Source organism: Hemicordylus capensis, chromosome 1 (assembly GCF_027244095.1).
Source record: "Hemicordylus capensis ecotype Gifberg chromosome 1, rHemCap1.1.pri, whole genome shotgun sequence".
Taxonomy (NCBI): domain Eukaryota; kingdom Metazoa; phylum Chordata; class Lepidosauria; order Squamata; family Cordylidae; genus Hemicordylus; species Hemicordylus capensis.
In genome coordinates this window covers 77,554,454-77,572,255 of record NC_069657.1, presented here as the reverse complement: position 1 = coordinate 77,572,255, position 17,802 = coordinate 77,554,454, and the positions used below count along the sequence as shown (strand labels likewise).

Genomic DNA, 17,802 nt, shown 5'->3' with positions numbered 1-17,802 from the left:
GGTTGTTGTGAGGAGAAACTTAAGTATGTAGTACACTACTCTGGGTTCCTTGGAGGAAGAGCGGGATATAAATGTAAATAATAATAATAAAGGTAAAGTGTGCTGTCAAGTCAATTTTGACTCCCGGCACCCACAGAGCCCTGTAGTTTTCTTTGGTAGAATACAGGTGTTTACCATGGCCTCCTCCAGCGCAGTATGAGATGATGCCTTTCAGCATCTTCCTATATCGCTGCTGCCCGATATAGTACCAGCGGATATTCGAACTGGAAGCCTTCTGCTTGTTAGTCAACCATGTCCCCGCTGTGCCACATAAGGAGACAAAATGGACATAGGCCAAAGTTATTTAATGTTGAGTCTGTACACTAAAGGATCTCACTGTCATATTATTATGGTATGAATTGTCACAATATAGGTCACAATCCATCAGGAGGTTATGCACAAGCTCCACTTAAATTAATGAGAGTTGTGCAAGAGTGCAGTCATTTCAATGGGACTTGCCGATATTTCAATAGCTTGTGCCAATAAAAGGTAACCCCTTGCATTCCTAGAATAATACATTGCTTTTCATTGTTTTGACTCCAAAGTTGCTTTCCCAGATCATTTGCACCCTGCTCTGTTTAACATTCTGGTGGAACAGGGCAGTCTGCAATGCATGGTGCTCCATGCCCTCTGGCTCAGCCTTCTCTCCTGTCAGGAAAACTGGGGGTGGGGGGCAGGAGAAATGGCTGCATGAGACTGTGGCACCCTTGACAGGTCCTGTTTAGAAATCAGCTCTAGCTAGCATACTATTCACTCACTGGAGACAAAGTAGCAAGATGCCAACTGTGAACATCTTAAGCATGTGAGAACATTACCAAGGAACTGGGCAGAGTGAAAGCCTGTGATTAGATTCGGAGATGAGGAGAAACTTGTGACAACATCCTGCAGCAGCCATCTTTTTGGCAGAAGTTGTGAGTGGGTTGTTGTGGGAGGTGGTAGAATGAAGAAGTAGGTGGCAGTGCAGGAAAGGTGAGGAGCTGGGAGTTGTTGTCAGGAAGAATCAGATCAGATTTTTCTGTTCAAGGTTGACATTTCAAATTGCAGGGCACCCCAGACCAAAGCCATTTGCCATTTGTAACAGACTATTGCACTGTTGTGTTCTGAAACAATGAGCGTCTTCTATATTCTAGAAATGTGATGTGCTTTTCAACAGGTCTCTCTGGCCAATGGGAGGGAAACTGATACACAGAACAGAGAGACCCAAAGAGGCAGAGGCATGCAAGGGGGAAGAAGAAGCCCAACTGGTTGGGCATCATACCAACTTTCAGACCAAAATGGCTCCACTGACCAGCTGGGTTCCCCCTCCACTCCTCCAGCCCAGACACCCTCAGATTGTTATCTACCCATTTTTTTCCTGTGTGCACATATTATACACACACACAGCCCTCACCACGCGTCATAAGTAGGCACCGTATGTACTCTTGACACAAACAAGCACAATCGCTCCATATATGTTCTCCTTTCTCTCCCTCCCCCTGCTTTCTAGAAAAGGCAGCCTGTGTCTTTAAGAACCCAAGTACCTTGCTGTAAACAACAAGAAGGTGGGTTTGGGTCTGATTTGTTGTGTACACTCCTTTCTCGCTCTCCCTACGTCACCTAATAGATTTCCCTGCTCCTTCTCTTTCCTGTTTCCCCTCATCATTTCCCCCCAGTCTCTCTTCTCGGGCTAGCAGATCGGGGCTGGCTGCTGCTGGGTGAATGCCTGGAATCCCTGCCTCGCCGCCCTCCCCTCCCCTCGCTGCTGTGTGCAAGAAGCTCCTTCCGGGTTAGCAATAATTGCCCCCATCATAATCATCACCACCATCATAACACAACACGGGAGCAGCCAGCCAGCCAGACACCCTGCGGGAGGAGGCGGAGGAGGAGGAGCAGTGGCGGCGGCGGCGGCTCCCCGCTGGCAGCTGGAGGATGGGCGCAAGGAGTCAAGCCCAGCCAAGGGGTGGCACCACCAGCTCGAGCAAGCCAGCAGGCTGCTGTGCCACCTTTTGATTCTGCTCGCACCGTCGGGGAAGCGAGCAGGCAGGGAGGACGCTTCTTCTCGCCCGCGGGATCCAACCCCTCGAGCCTAGCCGCCGCCGCCGCCCTGTGAGTGAACCGGGAGCCCAGCTGCGGCGGGCATGGAGAGGAAGCTGAACCCCGGCAGCCGGGCAGCGGGCGATGGGCACTGCGCTCTGGGCGGCGGCAGCAGCTACACCGGAGGCAGCCAGCCCGCTGCTGCTGCTGCTGCTGCTGCTGCTGCTGCTTCGACGGCTGCCGAGCCCGACGAGCTCATCCGGAGAGCCCTGGACTTCAAGAGCCATGGGGCGCAGTGCTACAAGGAGAAGAAATTCCGGGAAGCCATCGGCAAGTACCACCGGGCGCTGCTGGAGCTGAAGGGGCTGCTGCTGGCCCAGGAGGAAGAGCAGCACGACGAGGATGCCAGCTCGGCATCCTCCTCCGCCAGCAGCGCCCGCTTGTTGGGCAAACTCACCGAGGCGCAGAGGCAGCTGCTGGAGAGCATCGAAATTGACTGTTACAACAGCCTGGCAGGTCAGCAGGGTGGGGTGCGTGCGTGTGTGTGTGTGTGTGTGTGTGGCGGGGGGATGTTCCTGAAGTCCCTGGAGGGAGCCAGGGGGCCGCGCTCCGATGCTCTCGCCGGGGCCACTCGGGCTGCACTGTAAATAAACTTCGTGGGGAGAGCTACACCGAAGTGTAGGTAGGGGGTGAAGGGGCCCGGGCCGGCCAGCAGTGGCCGATACCTGACCTCGCGCGGCTCTTGTTTGCAAGGTTGTTAACAAGGCAGGCTGGACAGGGCAGGGACAATGGCAGGTGCGCTGTTGTGTCCTTTCCTCGCCGCCTCCCCCCGCTCGCCCGGGTATGTATCATGGAGAGGTCTCTTGGCTGGCTGGCTGGCTCTGGTGTACGGCGGGTGGGGCGGGGGTGGGATGTGTTTGTTTCGGGAAATATTCCAGAGACATACATTTTTCGTACCGCTTTTCAACACGAAGATGTTCCCCTGTCCCAAAGGAGCTCAGAGTCTCCAGAGAAACAGAAGCAGGGAATCATCGGCAACAGCCGCTGGAGGGATGCTAGGCTGGGTTGGACGGGAACAGTCGCTCTCCCGCCTAGCAGCCTAGACTTTGAGAAGTGCTTCTTTGCCCAGTGAGCAGAGCTTAGCAAGAGTCTGTCGCATTATTTCCCTTTGCTTCTCCTTCTCCAATGTTGTTAGCCAGGCAGGCAGGCAGCCCAGCCTCAGGGAGAAGAAGGTTCTCCCACAACAGCCACATATGTATGCATTGTTTACTCAGGATGACAGGTAGCTCTCAGAGGGGTCTACTTGGTTCCGGGGGTATCTCTGTCATAGGTCATGTCTGTTATAAACAGTGCAGAATCTGCTGCACTGAATTGTCTTCTTTGATGCTCCTGGTGATTTCGACGGGTGGGCACATTACAGTTACTGCATTAACCAGCAATGCACATAGAACTTTGCAAAGTAATAGGAGGGAAAACACCCGTCCCCTGTCCTAAGGAACTTAGGGATTTCAGCAGCAGGAGGGATTACAGAGAGAGGGGAGGAAAGATGGAGACAAGGATAACAGGAGGAAAATATCAATCTTGTAGCTTAAAGACTAAGTAATATATTGTGGCATAAGCTGTAGTGGACTAGAGGCCACTTTGTCAGATGCAGACAGGCAGATAAACGGACAGATATCGTCTACCCATGGACGATAACATTTTGCAGTCTGATGGTGTGCGCTGTAGTCCAGGAGAGCTTCTGCCACCACAAATCTGTTAGTCTTAGAGTGCCACAAGACTCTCTGGCTGATTTTGTTTTAACAGACTAACTCAGCTCCCTCTCTAGAATTTGTCACTAGGGAGGGGGTGTGGAGGATAAGTATGAATGCAGCTGAATGTAGTTAGACTTGATTTCTGTCAGGAGTGAGGACAGAGGAGCTAAATCCGAGGCGTCACAGAAAAGGATGATTTTGAGGAGGAATTGGAAGGGTTTCTCACATTGGAAAAAAAAAGTATTTCTAGAGTAATTGTATTGGGGGTGGGTGCAGCATTCAGCACATCACCCTTGAAATATCTAGTATTATACTATGCTGCAAGTCTACATCTAGTATTAGATATCTAATATTAGATAAATCTAGCATTATTCTGACTCTTTGCACTCATGAATTGCCCAGGGACATTTTTGTATGGGGCGGTATATAAATGTACTAAATAAATAAATATGGATTAATAAGTACAATGACAACAATTCATAATAGACTGGGCTAAGCATCTGCGCACTTCTAAGAGCTATACAAATATGAACTTGCCATCCTTTGGGTCCTGCCATTTGACAACAATGGCAATTTTTAAGTGATTGTCCTTCCAGAAATTACAACCCATGCACCTTTTCTAAGATCATTCTGCATGTTTATTCTGCTGTCAATCTTGCAGGCTTATTCACCAGCTTTTTCCTCTGCCTGTTCCTTTTCATTGTTTTACCACAGCTTCAGTTTAATACTTTATAATAACAAATATTACAGGAAGAGTTGTCTGTCCAAGCTTGTCTTGTACAAAAAATGGGCAACCTGGGAGATGTATAGTGATCGTTAAAAGCCACATAGGTGAAAAGAATATTGGGCATTGTGGCTATAAATGCTAGAAGAGCATTTAGTTCATGCTAGCTATGGGACACCAAAAGCACCAATAACCAATCCTCGACATAAAATCAGTTTTGTTTTAATGTTGTTCAGCGTGAACATCAGTTGTACTAATACTGTACGACGAAGAGCCTTGTGGAATGTGAAAGCTCTCAAGAGCTTATGCAAACAAAAAGCCCCTTTATCATCCCTATTCTGCCTGCTACCCATAGCTCAAAGATAGCTGCTAGAAATAGTGTAGCATATTGTTTAAAAGCATACGCCTGGAGTGGAGTGGCCAAACTGAGGCTCTCCAGCCACAGGTGGAGGCACCATTGGGCAAATCGGTTCAAAGAACCTGGGCTGTCGCCAATCGGGAGCCATGCTTTACAGCCCCAGACATACACTCCGCATCTGACGTATGGTGCAGGAGGCATGGCCAAATGCGCCCTGCATCATCTGTCAAACGCAGGAGGTGAGGCTGGGGGGGCCATGGCGGTGGCAGAACACAAGCCACCTCTTGGCTCCCTCCGTGCCTGTCTCCAGATGTTGTTGGACTACCACTCCCATAATCCCCAGCTGCAATAGAATGTGGCTGAGGATGATGGGGGATGTTCCACAACTGGAGACCCTCTGGTTGGCCACTTCTGGTATGAACTGTGAACTGGAAGGTTCTTGGTTCACATTTCAACTTAGGCGCAAAGGTGGTCTTAGGCAAGTGCCCCCCACCTCCTCACCCTCCTTTCAGTCTGCAATATGGCAAAATACTAACCTCTTTTACAGGGCTATCCTGAGGGCCCTCCAGATCCCTCCCTCCCTGTTTTCTTCATTATCTCCCTCACTCTGGGGGGGGGCACCAGAGAGAGGGATGAACACGGGCTCCCTCTCCCCTAGCTACGCCCCTGACTGAGATCATGTCCATAAAGCACTCTGAATACTCAAAACATGCTGATTGCATTGCATTTGATATTGCCATCTATTTTGGATTAGTATCGCTCTCATTTGAGGGAGGAGGGGAAATGATGGAGTGGGGGAAAGGATTGAAACCCTATGCACATGTTATGTTCAGGCACAGTTATTCACACGGCATGTTGAAGACAGATACAACAGTACACTGCCTATCTATTCCAGGGATTTTCAACATTGGGTCCCCAGATGTTATTGGATTTCAACTCCCATAATCCCCAGCCCCAGTGGCCTTGGGTTGAAGATTATGGGAGTTGAAGTCCAACAACATCTGGGGACCCAACATTGAGAACTCCTGATCTATACCATGCATTTGAAGGGGCCTGTAGCCAGGTTCATTTTTAAAATGAATTCAGGTACAGTCATTTATACAAAAGCATGTACCTGTGAACCAACATTGGTACACTAATATAACATGATGAGGGCATGCACATGAGTAGCCCTACCTGGGCTTGCACAACCCTACCTGGGCCACCCGAGCAGCCACAGAGCCAGGTGGCTAGAGCACCCGGCAGTGGGGAAATTGCCCAATGCACCACACTCCTCACATGATGCACTGTGGGATTTCTGGAGGTTGGACTGTGTTCCCCCTGCCTCTAGATGGCCATGCCACTCCCAGCAGCATGGCTTGTGTGGACGCACGAGCGGTGTGGCTCAAGGAAGGGATCATTTGTGGGGGAAGTAAGAACAATCCTGCCTTCTCAAATCTCTCTCTGCCCTGCTGTACAAGGTCATGTGAATGACCTTAATGTCTGCTTATAGCTAGAATGATAGTATTTGACATTCTGTTCCCGAAGCCTTCTCTTTAATCAAACTGTAGATTAAGGTGTGAGCTTTGCCCCCAGAACAAATGCGATCTGGTACCAAAATAAAACTGGGGTGTGGGTGTGTATGTATGTGTATTGATGGTGATATACAATAGGAAAAGAATCACTTAAGTGATCTTCCTTCTCCTTCTCTCTTTCTCAAGCTTAAATTACTCCTTTTGCTGAATATATGCCATGCATTTATAACAGCCATAAAACATGTTTGTGTACCAAAGAGCACAAAAGCAGCATGTGCTTTTCTGCTGTATTTAAAACATAACATTATTAATAACAAAAAAGAATGGATGGTGATGAGTGATGGCGTGACACATACCTAGACATTGCTTTTCAACCTGAGTTATGTGAAGACACAGGGGAGACTCTGTGAGGAGATGGTCAGTTCAATGCAATAGTCCTGGCCTGGTACTGTGAGTTTCAGTGCTGTGGTAGAGCTCATAAGGTGACATAAGCATCCACTTTCATTGGGATGAAAAGACAGCCTAGGGTTGCCAGATTTGACTTTTTTAAAGCCAAATTTTGGGTTACGGCCCATTTGACTCATGAGTATACCCCTCAGGTTCTGGCAACAGTAATTTCTTCTTTCTAACTCCTGTGGAACAGAAAGTCCAGGTGCCACTCTGACCAGGGGACAAGGCACACAATCCTCTGCCCATAAGAACTCCTGAGAAAGGCATGGTTTGTCACCAAAATAGAGCTTTGCTATTTCCTAGGTTTAGGAGTGCACTTTGCAGTGTTAGGATGGAGTGTCAGAAAACTGGGAATGTAGAGTGTTCTTTTGCTTTTTGCTAGGGCCTGCTTTTAAGTTAGGTATCATTTCTTCCTTCGGGGACATCTAAGGACTGCTCTGCTTCACACATATGTGTACATCAGGCGATGTCTCACCATTCAGTGTCTCACAAAGGAACATGTGAACAACAACCTCCATTGCAAAGGATTGCTTTCTAATGTTGTCAGATGATCTTAAAGTTCAGTCTGTAGTGTTTGATCTGCAGTGTTGCAGCCATCCAAGTTGCCACTTGATGTTGCAGTCACTGAATGATAAACATGCTCACCCGTAATACTAAAATTATTTTGAGTTATTTGCGAGTATATGCAAAAGCAGCATTTAGTCTATGTAAAGGCAAATGTTATAAATCAATTCATGTGTTTTCTCTCCCTCCCCCTTTATATAAAGAAGATAAACAACTGAGCACTTGGAGAATGGCTGTACATGCGTTTAAAAAATGAGCTTGGGTACAGAGCCTCTCAAATGCAGGGTACAGATAGGAATGTACTTTTGTACATGCATTGAGCATCCTCTGTGAACAACTTACATGTGCAGATCTGTACATGCATACACTTTTCACAGACTGTACCGTATTTACCTGAATACAAGGTGCTTGAATTTCAGGCAAGCCCCTTTAAAAACAGAGGTTAAATACAGGTTATACCTATATTTACTCAAAAGGAAGAGGACTCTGAATGTAAGATGACCCCTTGATTTCTAACATCAAAGAACTTGGAAAAACCTGGATTCAGGTAAATACAATATGTGTGCTGTATTGTGAATAGTGTGTGAATAGGGCTATGAATCCTTTGAATCCTTGTATAGTTAAATGGTCCACAAGACTTATCCTTATCCAAGTGTAATTCTGTCTCTTAAAAAAACAAACCCTGCAAACTACATTCTTAGACTTGTTTCCATCTCATATTGCTCTTCATGCTTGCAAAGGTACTATATAGATTGTCGGCGCTATAGCATTAATAATTCAGTAAACGCTGAAGTGCTCCCTAGTTTTGAAAAAAACAGATACTGTATTGCTAACTGAAAACATCTGCATCGCCAGTATAGAAATACCACTCAAAAAGAGATCTGGAAACTGAATGAGTTTGGGAGGAATCAGGGGCTTTCTGGCAGTCCTGGTAATTTTACTGCTGATAATATGAAAAAATCTAACCTGCGGGTGTTTTGCATAACAATAACAGCATTATGTGTTATTCCTAATTCTTCATTTTGCTTTGTTATTGTCCCCATTTGTATTTTACTCTATACAGTAAAGCAGCATATTTCTTGCATTTGCCCTAGATGTTCCCACATAGCTTTGCACCTATGAGTTGCAGTGATGGTGCACAACATGGTAGTGTTACTGAAACACCATTTTATGCAGAAAAAGTGAGACATGTCAGTGTCTCAGTTTCAATGCTAATCCCATTCTAGTATGCCAAATCTATCTATCGATCTATCGATCTATCTATCTATCTAATGATAGATATATTTAGATAGATGATAGATAGATAAATTTAATAAATAAAAATAATAAAATAAATATTTATATACTCCTATATACAGTGTGTGTGTATATATATCTATATATATCTATATCTAGACAGATAGATAGATAGACAGACACACACAAACAATCCAAGTTACAATGAATATAATATAATATAATATAATATAATATAATATAATATAATATAATATTATATAATATAATATAATACAAAACAAACAAATTAGCTGGGCAGGGCGCAGAGCATCTGTGCCTCTAGTTCTCCTGCCGCCACCACTGTTCCCCCACCACCTCCTGCCGTTTTCTTTGCTGGTCCACCTGCCACTTTCTCCCTCCCCATCCAATTTAGATTGGATGCATTTTTCTCCTAGGGAGGTGTGAACTGGCTCAAAATCAAGCTGGTCACCATCCAACTGGTCTGGCCCGACCTCAAGCTGAACCCCTGGGCCAGCTAGGGGCTGGTTCAGGGGTTCTAAAGATTTTTTTAAAAAACATTTTTAAAAACCACTCACCGCTGGATCCAGTGGCCTCAGGGGGTACCACCATGGCCACGTGGGGGGGTGTCTGCCATTTCCCCCTCCCCACATTGGCTTCCTCCTGCTCTTTCAAAGTCCATTTTGGTCCATTTTCGGGCTGTTCTGGCCCTTTCTCTGGTGGTGGCAGTCATTTGGGAGGCTGCCACACATGTGCTCTGGCCACGTCATGACTCAGGCCATGCAAATGGCCAGGGTGGGTGCAAGCGTGGCAGCCTCAAAAATGGCCACCGTCACTGGAGAAAGGGCTGGAACGGCCTGAAAAAGGGATGACATGGCCCTTGGAAGAGCGGGGGAAGGCCAGTGTGGAGATGGGTAAATCGCAGAGACACACACACACCCTGCATGGCCGCACCAGCATCTTCCGAGGCTGCCGGGCCCAGCAGTGAATGTTTTTTTTAAAAAAATATTATTATTTATTTTAGAACCCCCGAACCAGCTCAAATTTGAGCTGAGCCAGGGGTCTGTTTGGGGGACACAAAACCAAACATGCCAGGTTTGATTCGGACTTGAACCGATCCGGGCAAACTGGTTTTGTGCACACTCCTATTTTCTCCTATTTTATTTGTTCCTTTATGTTCATATGGCTGCTGTTCCTTTGTACTCAATTTTCCAAAAGAACTACTGTTTTGAATTGAATTATTTTAGAGTAAAATTTCTTCTTCTTCATTTTTAAATTTAACAATCTGTAGCTTCTGTCTGCTTTCCCCATCTCATGCTTAGAAGCCTTTCCACACTACCTAACTTTTAATGAAACAGAGGTTTGGAAGGCTGTTTCAGTAGAAGGGCTTCTCCCTTAAACTTTCCTGTATTTTCTGATAGGTTCAAAAGTAGCTGCTACCCCCACCCATCTTTATCTCAGAGTTTGACCCTCCCCGGGCTTGGGGTGGAAATCCCAGGGAAACTGTTCTTCTTTTGCTATGGGAAAAATACACAAAATTTCTCCCACTTGCAAGCCTATACGCGGTGGGAAAACTGGCAGTTTGCTGACTGTTGTCATAAACCTGTCCCACTAATCTGGAGCTATAAATATCAGCCGCCGGAGAGTGAAATAGACAGGGGCAGAAGTCAAACAACAAAGCCAGGCAGTCAGTAGTTTCTTCAAACCAGAGTCAGTCCAGGTTGTAATATCACCAGTCAGTCAAACAGAGTCCAAATCGTAATCCACAAACAGAGTCCCAACGGTCCAAGGTCAAAACACAGGCACAGCAAACAGGAACGCAGCCAAGTATCTCAGTGAAGAACAACATTGATACCAGCACAGCGGCTGTGGGAAAGCCGGCTAATATAGGCTAAAACCATGTGCTGTTAATCATGGATCCCTGACTCAGCAGCCTTGCTTGTTAGTTTAGCCGTTCTGCGCATGCGGTCCTTTATCTCCTGCTGTCTCTTTGAGTGACGTCTCTCCACTGCTGAGACCGGCCATCCTTCTTCCATAAGAGCTGCCACGACAGGCTCTAACTCTTCTCCAGCCTCCCATGGGCTGGTCCCGCTCTCCTTTGCAAGTTCTGGAACTTGCACTCCCACCTCTACTGCCATCCCGTCCGTCTCTTCCTCCTCCTCCACGTGCTCATGACAACTGTCTGAGGCATGTATGTACCAGAATGAGAAACCCTTCCAGCCCCCACCTTTCCTGAGTCAAAAATCTACTCAGAGAGGCTTGTGAAATGTAATGAACAAAAAGAAAAACATTTTTATTCAAATGCTACAGACTGTTTCTGTCTGAGGCTCTCTCAGCATTTAGTTATGGATAAAAATACTGGTTACAAGAATACTTCAAAAAGCACCCTAGTTGCAAGGAACAAGGATGTAGGAAAATACAAAAGCACCTTTAAAAGCTTGCAGAGTCTTTTGCAACACCCTGGATGGATGGGTGCAGGCTAGTGTTTCTTAGCTTAGTTATGTTACAGGTAAACAATCAATAGGCCAGTATCAGGAATATGCAAAACATACACACAAAGGAATATAACTTCCAACACAAAGTCTGACTAAACAAACCTTTCCTTGGCCTACTCTCCCTGAAGCCAAAGTCCTGGCTTCCTTTGTCTTGAACTCACCAAACCCTGGATTGAGAATCCAAGCCCCCTGCAGTTCTGTCTTCCAAGATCCGCAGCCATCCTTGGCAGCCATATTCCATGGCCACATGTCCTGCTCTCACCTCCAGCCTGCTTCTTCTAACAAAGACACTCTTCCTCCTCCCCAACGGCCCTCTAGGTCCAACCACCTGGTGTGCTCGTTGGCTGATCCCTGGAGTTCACCAGCCTGTCAGTCAGGACAGGGTTCACTTCTGGTCAGACAATTATTGTGGCTGGGGATGGTGGGAGTTGTAGTTCAAAAACAGCTGGAGGGCCAAGGTTCCTCACCCCTGGTCTAGATAATCAATTTCCTCCAGGATTGTTGGAGCTGAAAGGCCACCACAGTCTCAATCACCTTGCCCATCCACAGGAGATTAGAGATGGGCCTATCATTGCCTAATTCTAAGGGGTCCAATGTAGGTTTTTCAAGCATGGTCTAATAATAGCCTCCTTAAGACAAGGAGGCAACCTACCCTCCCTCAAAGAAGCATTTATGATGTTTACCAGGCATTCTTTGATAATCTGATTGTTAGATAAAATAAGCCAAGTTGGGTAAGGGTCAAGAGAACAGATCGTAGGACGCACAATCCGAAACAGCTTGTCCACATCTTCACAAACTGCAAGTGATCCAGTGTGACCACATAAGAGGAGGTGATGGATACCTCCATAACAGACTCTGCCCTAATTGTAGAAGCCAGTTGGCCCAAATAAGAGAGATTTTGTCCATGAACAAATCATTAAAAGCATCACAGCGAGTAACTGATGGCTCCAAATTTGGATTCAAGTGGGAGGAAGCTTATACTAGAACTCTCACAACTCAAGACAACTCCACTGGCCGTGACTTTGTGGATACAATGCAGCCAGAGAAGAATTGCTTCTTTGCTGCACATATTGCCAGAGCATAGATCTCCAAATGTGCTCTGTGTTGTAACCTGTCAGATTTGAGCTGAGTCTTTCTCAGTTTGCGCTCTAGTTGTCTACCTCTCCACTTCAGCTCCCGTAATTCTGCCAAATACCACAGCCACACCACCTCCTCAGCCACATCCTCTCATCTGCTCCATCACAGAGTATCCTGCTGGGAGAAGCTGGAACCAGACTGGACTGCTAGCCTCCCCCGACCAGGTCTCCATAATGCATAGAAGGTCAGCTCCTTCATCTCAAATCAAATCATAGATGATATATCAGGAGTATAGATCTGTGCACGCACACACGTTTCCATAATGGAAACTTTCAGAACTGTGTGAAGGTGCTCTGTCTCCTGGCCCACCTATCCATGGCCACTCCATCATTCAGTTTCTGCACCATGGCCTGGCTTTGGACATCTACCAGTCGTTCCTCTCCTGCAGTGGCTCCAAGCTAACCTTCTCAGATCAGCTTGCAATGTCAGTGCAACACTATGAGTTTGTTTGTTTGTTTAAAATATTTCTATACTGTCCAAAACTTGTATCTCTGGGCGGTTTACAATTAAAATAATTTAAATCATCAAATCAATTAACAATTAAAAATCATTTAAAACATTGAAAACCCAATATTAAAACTTCATAACCATAAGCTGACTCTTTGGTTGTATATTAACTGTATATCAAGAACACTATGCATGTTCTTAAACAGTTGCGCTGGCTGCAACTGATATTTTTCTGGGGAAGATACAAAGTGCTGGTTATTATCTTTAAAGCCCTGAATGGTTAGGTCTGGTTACTTGAGAGACCGCCTTTTTCTACAAGATCTCCACCACTCATTGAGCCGGGTCTCATGATCAGTGAGACCCGGTTTAGAAGGGAGAGCAGTCTAAGCCCGCTCTCCCTGCACACGAGCACAGCGGGAGACCTGGGTGGCTGGATCAGCTGCCCACATGATTGCCAGCTCCATGACAGAGCTGGCGGGGGCTAATTGGCCCCCGGAAGCTCCAGCATGCCCTGCGCGAGCACACAGGGCATGCTGGCGTGACCCCTGAGACCCCCGGAGCCGGGAGGCATCCGGGAGGTGGCACTGCGTGGCCTTGCAGAGGGCATTGGTGCATGCGCGGCCGCCGCCAAAATGGCGGCCGCGCGCTCATACAGAGGCCCGAAAAGGCCAAATTGGTCAATTACTCGGCCACGGCAGGCTGCGGCAGTGATAAGGATGGCCGGCGGGTGGAGAGGGAACCTGCGCGGACACCCCCCCTTGCCTTAGCAAGCCCCCCAAAGGGGCTAAAGGTATTTTAAATATATTTTAATTTTTTAAAAAATAAAGAAAATTTGCTGACCGGCCGGACTGGACCCGGCAGTCCGGTTCTAGTCCGACAGAACTGGGGGGTGGTCCGGTTCGACCCCAAACCCCTGGACCGGCCCACCGGCCCGGTCTGCACATCCCTATAGCAGAGACTAGCCCGATTTTATGCAATCGTGAGAATAACCTCATTGAGATCATGAGGAGGGATCCATCTTCGGGTGCCACCATTTCATCTGATGGTGACCTAGGATTGAGCATTCTCAGTTGTCGCTCCTAGTTGTCACCCCAAGGTTGCGCACCCCATGGATATATGAGGATTATCTTACTTGGAGGCCTTCAGGAGAGCCTTAAAGACCCATCTCTTCAGCCTGGCCTTTAATGATATCTAGTTTTAATTTTAATTTTAATCTGGTTTAAATGTTTTGTTTTGTTTTAAATGTTCTATTATGTGTTTTTTAATTTTAAAGTGGTCCTGAGCCACTTTAGGAAGGGCAGTATATACACTGAATAAATAAATATGCACACACACTTGCTGCTACACTGAGTATTTGAAATAGCCTGTTAGAGGACAACAATGTTAATCTTAGCATCAAGGACAACCTGATCTACAAACCAGTGAAATGCAGATGTACATTGAAGCTAATATGACTAAATTAGCTGACATCCAAACAATCTGGCATCATTTATTTGTAGGTCAAGTTAACAGAGTGTTTGCCTTGTGGCTGTTCCATACTGTATAACATTCTACTGTTAACACATGTGCTCTTAATATTACACTTAATGTCTTAATCTGCATTATGGGGTCACAGAAGAGAGAGGCACTGCACTCACTTCAGCACAATGTTTTAGAGCACTTATATTGTGACTTAAAGTAATGGCTCACAACACCAGGTTTTATAGGGTTCTAACAAAGACAATCAAACCAAACAAATAAAACTAAAAATTAACCTCCAGGCTGGACTACTCCAATGTACTCTATTTAGGGCTGCCTTTGTACTTAGTTTGAAAACTTCTGTTAGTCCAAACTGTGGCAGCCAGATTGGTCTCTGGAGTAGCCTGGAGAGTCCATATCATGCCTTAAAAATATCATATCATTTCTTTAAAAGTTGCACTGGCTGCCAATATGTTTATAGGCAATATGTAAAGTTATGTTTCCCAGACTATGGAAAACTCCTATATCGGGCAGCAGCGATATAGGAAGATGCTGAAAGGCATCATCTCATACTGTGTGGGAGATGGTAATGGTAAACCCCTCCTGTATTCTACCAAAGAAAACCACAGGGCTCTGTGGGCACCAGGAGTTGACATCGACTCGATGGCACACTTTACCTTTATTACCTTTAAAGCCCTGAACGGCTTAGGAATTACCTTTCTCTGCAAAATCCCTACTGTTCATTAAGATCACCAGGAGGGGTCTATCATCTGGTGGCAACTTGGGACCAGGCCTTATCAGCAGTTGCCTCTAAGTTGTAGAACACACTCTCCATGGGTATAAGAGGTTTATCATCTTTGGAGACCTTCAAGTGAGTCGTAAAGACCCATTTCTTCAGCTTGGCTTTTAATATTATTTAAATGGTTTTTAAATGAGTTTTATGATAATATTTTAAATGGTTTTATTTATTTTTTTGATAGTGAACTGCCCTGAGCCTTTTTTGGATGGGCAGTATATAAATGAAATAAATAACAACAATAATAATAAAGGAAGGACAAATACTTTCATACAGCATCTTGAGAGCTTCCTGCAAGCCCCACCTTGCACCACCTTGCAACATTTGTGTTCAGAAGCCCCGTCTGCCCACCATCCAGTTACAACATTTGTCTAAAGAAACAAAAGCTGTAACCAAGGACAGATTCATTCCATGATCAGAAGGCTGGGGCATTTGTTTATTCAGACAAAGTTGCAAGTGTGGGCAGCAGGCAGTTGGGGCTTCTGTGTACATCAGCGCAAGGGTGGGGCTTGCACATGCTCTCTCAGGGCGCTGTATGTGAGTGCAACGTTCTCCCTTTTTAAACATCCCATCATTTCAGCATATGATTACAAGGCAAACAGAGCTTGGAGCAATCATTTGGTTATGACTCATTACCTGTCTGTGACTTTGAGCAAAGGACTTGACCTTCTCTTGCCTCGATCAGAGTGAAATTATGACAAACAGGGGAAAGGGGCAGGAAGGAGCACAATGGAGTCCTGATGTTGCAAAGAAATGAAGCTTTGCTGGGTGAGTAGGTGTCTGCAGTGCTGATTGTTTTGTACATGTATGGAAAGAATCATAGGTACAACATAAAAGGAGGAGCAGGGGAAAAAATAAATGTGGACTAATTCACTAATTAATAGTACATGTGAATGTGTGGTTGATATATACACCTACACCTGCCCACACAATTAACTCTTTTATCCATTTAAATTTGTTCCCCCCCTTCTGCCTCTGTTTACAATGTAAAAACAATTCTATGTGCAGAACAATAAGCATTGCATAGACAGAGAGAGCAAGATAGTATGCTGCAGACAATACTTGCAATATCTGTATACATTCTAGCAGTGCTTAAGCAGATTTGCAACTCCATATCTTTTATAATACCAGACCTTGTAAATAGTCCAACAGAATTATTCAAGGATACAAAGGAAGATGACAGTTTACTATTTTTCTTACCCCTTTAACTGATTCTTTAAAAAAAAAAGATTGTTACAGATACACCCTAAGCACTGTATAATATTTTTCTATGCTGAAATGGACAGCTTTTGCTACAAGAGCTGAAACTGACCCTGAGCTTTACTGATTAAGGGGATGCGTTAGAGTTGCAGAAGGCATACTCTGTGTTTTATTGAAGAATGTGATGGGCACTATTTTGTCTATCAAGAGCTGTCTTGGATTTTATGCCTATCTCTGCTACAAACATGCTCTGTGATCTTGGGTGGGCATTATCAAAAGAAGTCAGTCGAGCTTACCATCTTACTGGGAGGTCATGAAGCTTAATGAATTACTTACATCCGTTTCCATTCTTATCTTAATTAACAGAACAAATGCTTCTTTCTTAATCTAAAGGTTTTGAAGAGGTCCATTAGGTAGCCCAGCTGGAAAAGTGCTGTATAACTGCAAAGTCTTAAAAATTAGAATGGTTCAGGCCATTGTTAAATGATCCAAAAGCCAAAATTAGCATCTTTACACTTGAGAGATATGCTCTAGGCATTTATATGGGGATGAGGCATCAGTATTTTTGTGAGGAAGGGGTCATAACTCAGTGGTTTCTTTGCATGCAGAAAGTCCCAGATTCAATTCCTGACATTGCCAGGGAAAGACTCCTAATACTCTGGAGAGCTTGTTAGAGGTTGTTGATTTTTACCCACAATAGGTAAAAATCGCAGAGCACTAAGGAATGAGCACACACTCCAGTTACAGAGTAGGTAGCAGAGGATGGTTTAGATATTGCAGCTATTTAGAGAAAACACATGGTTAAATACACTTAAATAAGAAAGACCTATATCTAATCTAAAGGACTACATAATGGATAGGTAAGGAGAGAGAGAGAGAGAGAGAGAAAGAGAGAGAGAGATGTTTCCATCTGCTCTCTAGGAGGAAAGGAAGGACTGTGACAGCACAGGAAGTGCTGCAGAGTCAGTTCAGAGGTCATAGAGTAAGGACAGATAGGGAGACTCTTACTCACTGTCTCTACTCCCAATGCCGCTAGTGGTCATTAGGACAGTTGGTGCAAAAGGTCCATGCACTGGAAATTCATCTCCAACAGAGCTACTGCCAGTCAGAGAAGACAGTACTGAAGTAGATGGACCAACAGTCTGACTCAGTATAAGGCGGCTTTTACTATTGCTGCTGCTGCTATGACTATTATTATTATTATTATTATTATTAATATATGGCTTCGTATGTACTAGGTTGGCAAATAGATTAGATCTTCAGTGCCTCTGGAACAGAGGCTAGGACTGGCTAGTACAAAATGAAAACCAATATTTGCAGTATGTCATAACTGGGGGGAGGGTACAATTGATCTGCATTTTATGTGTACATAATTTGTGTAACATCATACATGTGGAAGGTGCCAGATAACAGCTGAGATATGTATTGTACTTCTTCTGAGATGCTCCAAGGACCAGATATTTTTATTCTGTAGTGTATGTGACGGCTTACTACACAAGCCACCCTAGTGAACCGAGGCGGCATTCCTTACCATGTCGTAAGATAGTTCCTCAGAAGCTAGCTTGTAAAGTTTATCGCCTGCTGTTCGTGATGAGTAAATCTGTGCCCTGAGCAGAG

General features: G+C 45.3%; 1 protein-coding gene across 1 annotated transcript in view; it reads left to right on the top strand.

Annotated features, from left to right (window-relative positions):
• The first annotated feature begins 1,697 nt into the window (after positions 1–1,697).
• TTC9 (tetratricopeptide repeat domain 9) overlaps positions 1,698–17,802 on the top strand; it is a 59,112-nt gene continuing 43,007 nt past the window's right edge. The window contains exon 1 of the mRNA XM_053287306.1: positions 1,698–2,568. Coding sequence (XP_053143281.1) covers positions 2,157–2,568 — 412 coding nt within the window. The 5' untranslated portion in view covers positions 1,698–2,156. The remainder of the gene's footprint in view (positions 2,569–17,802) is intronic.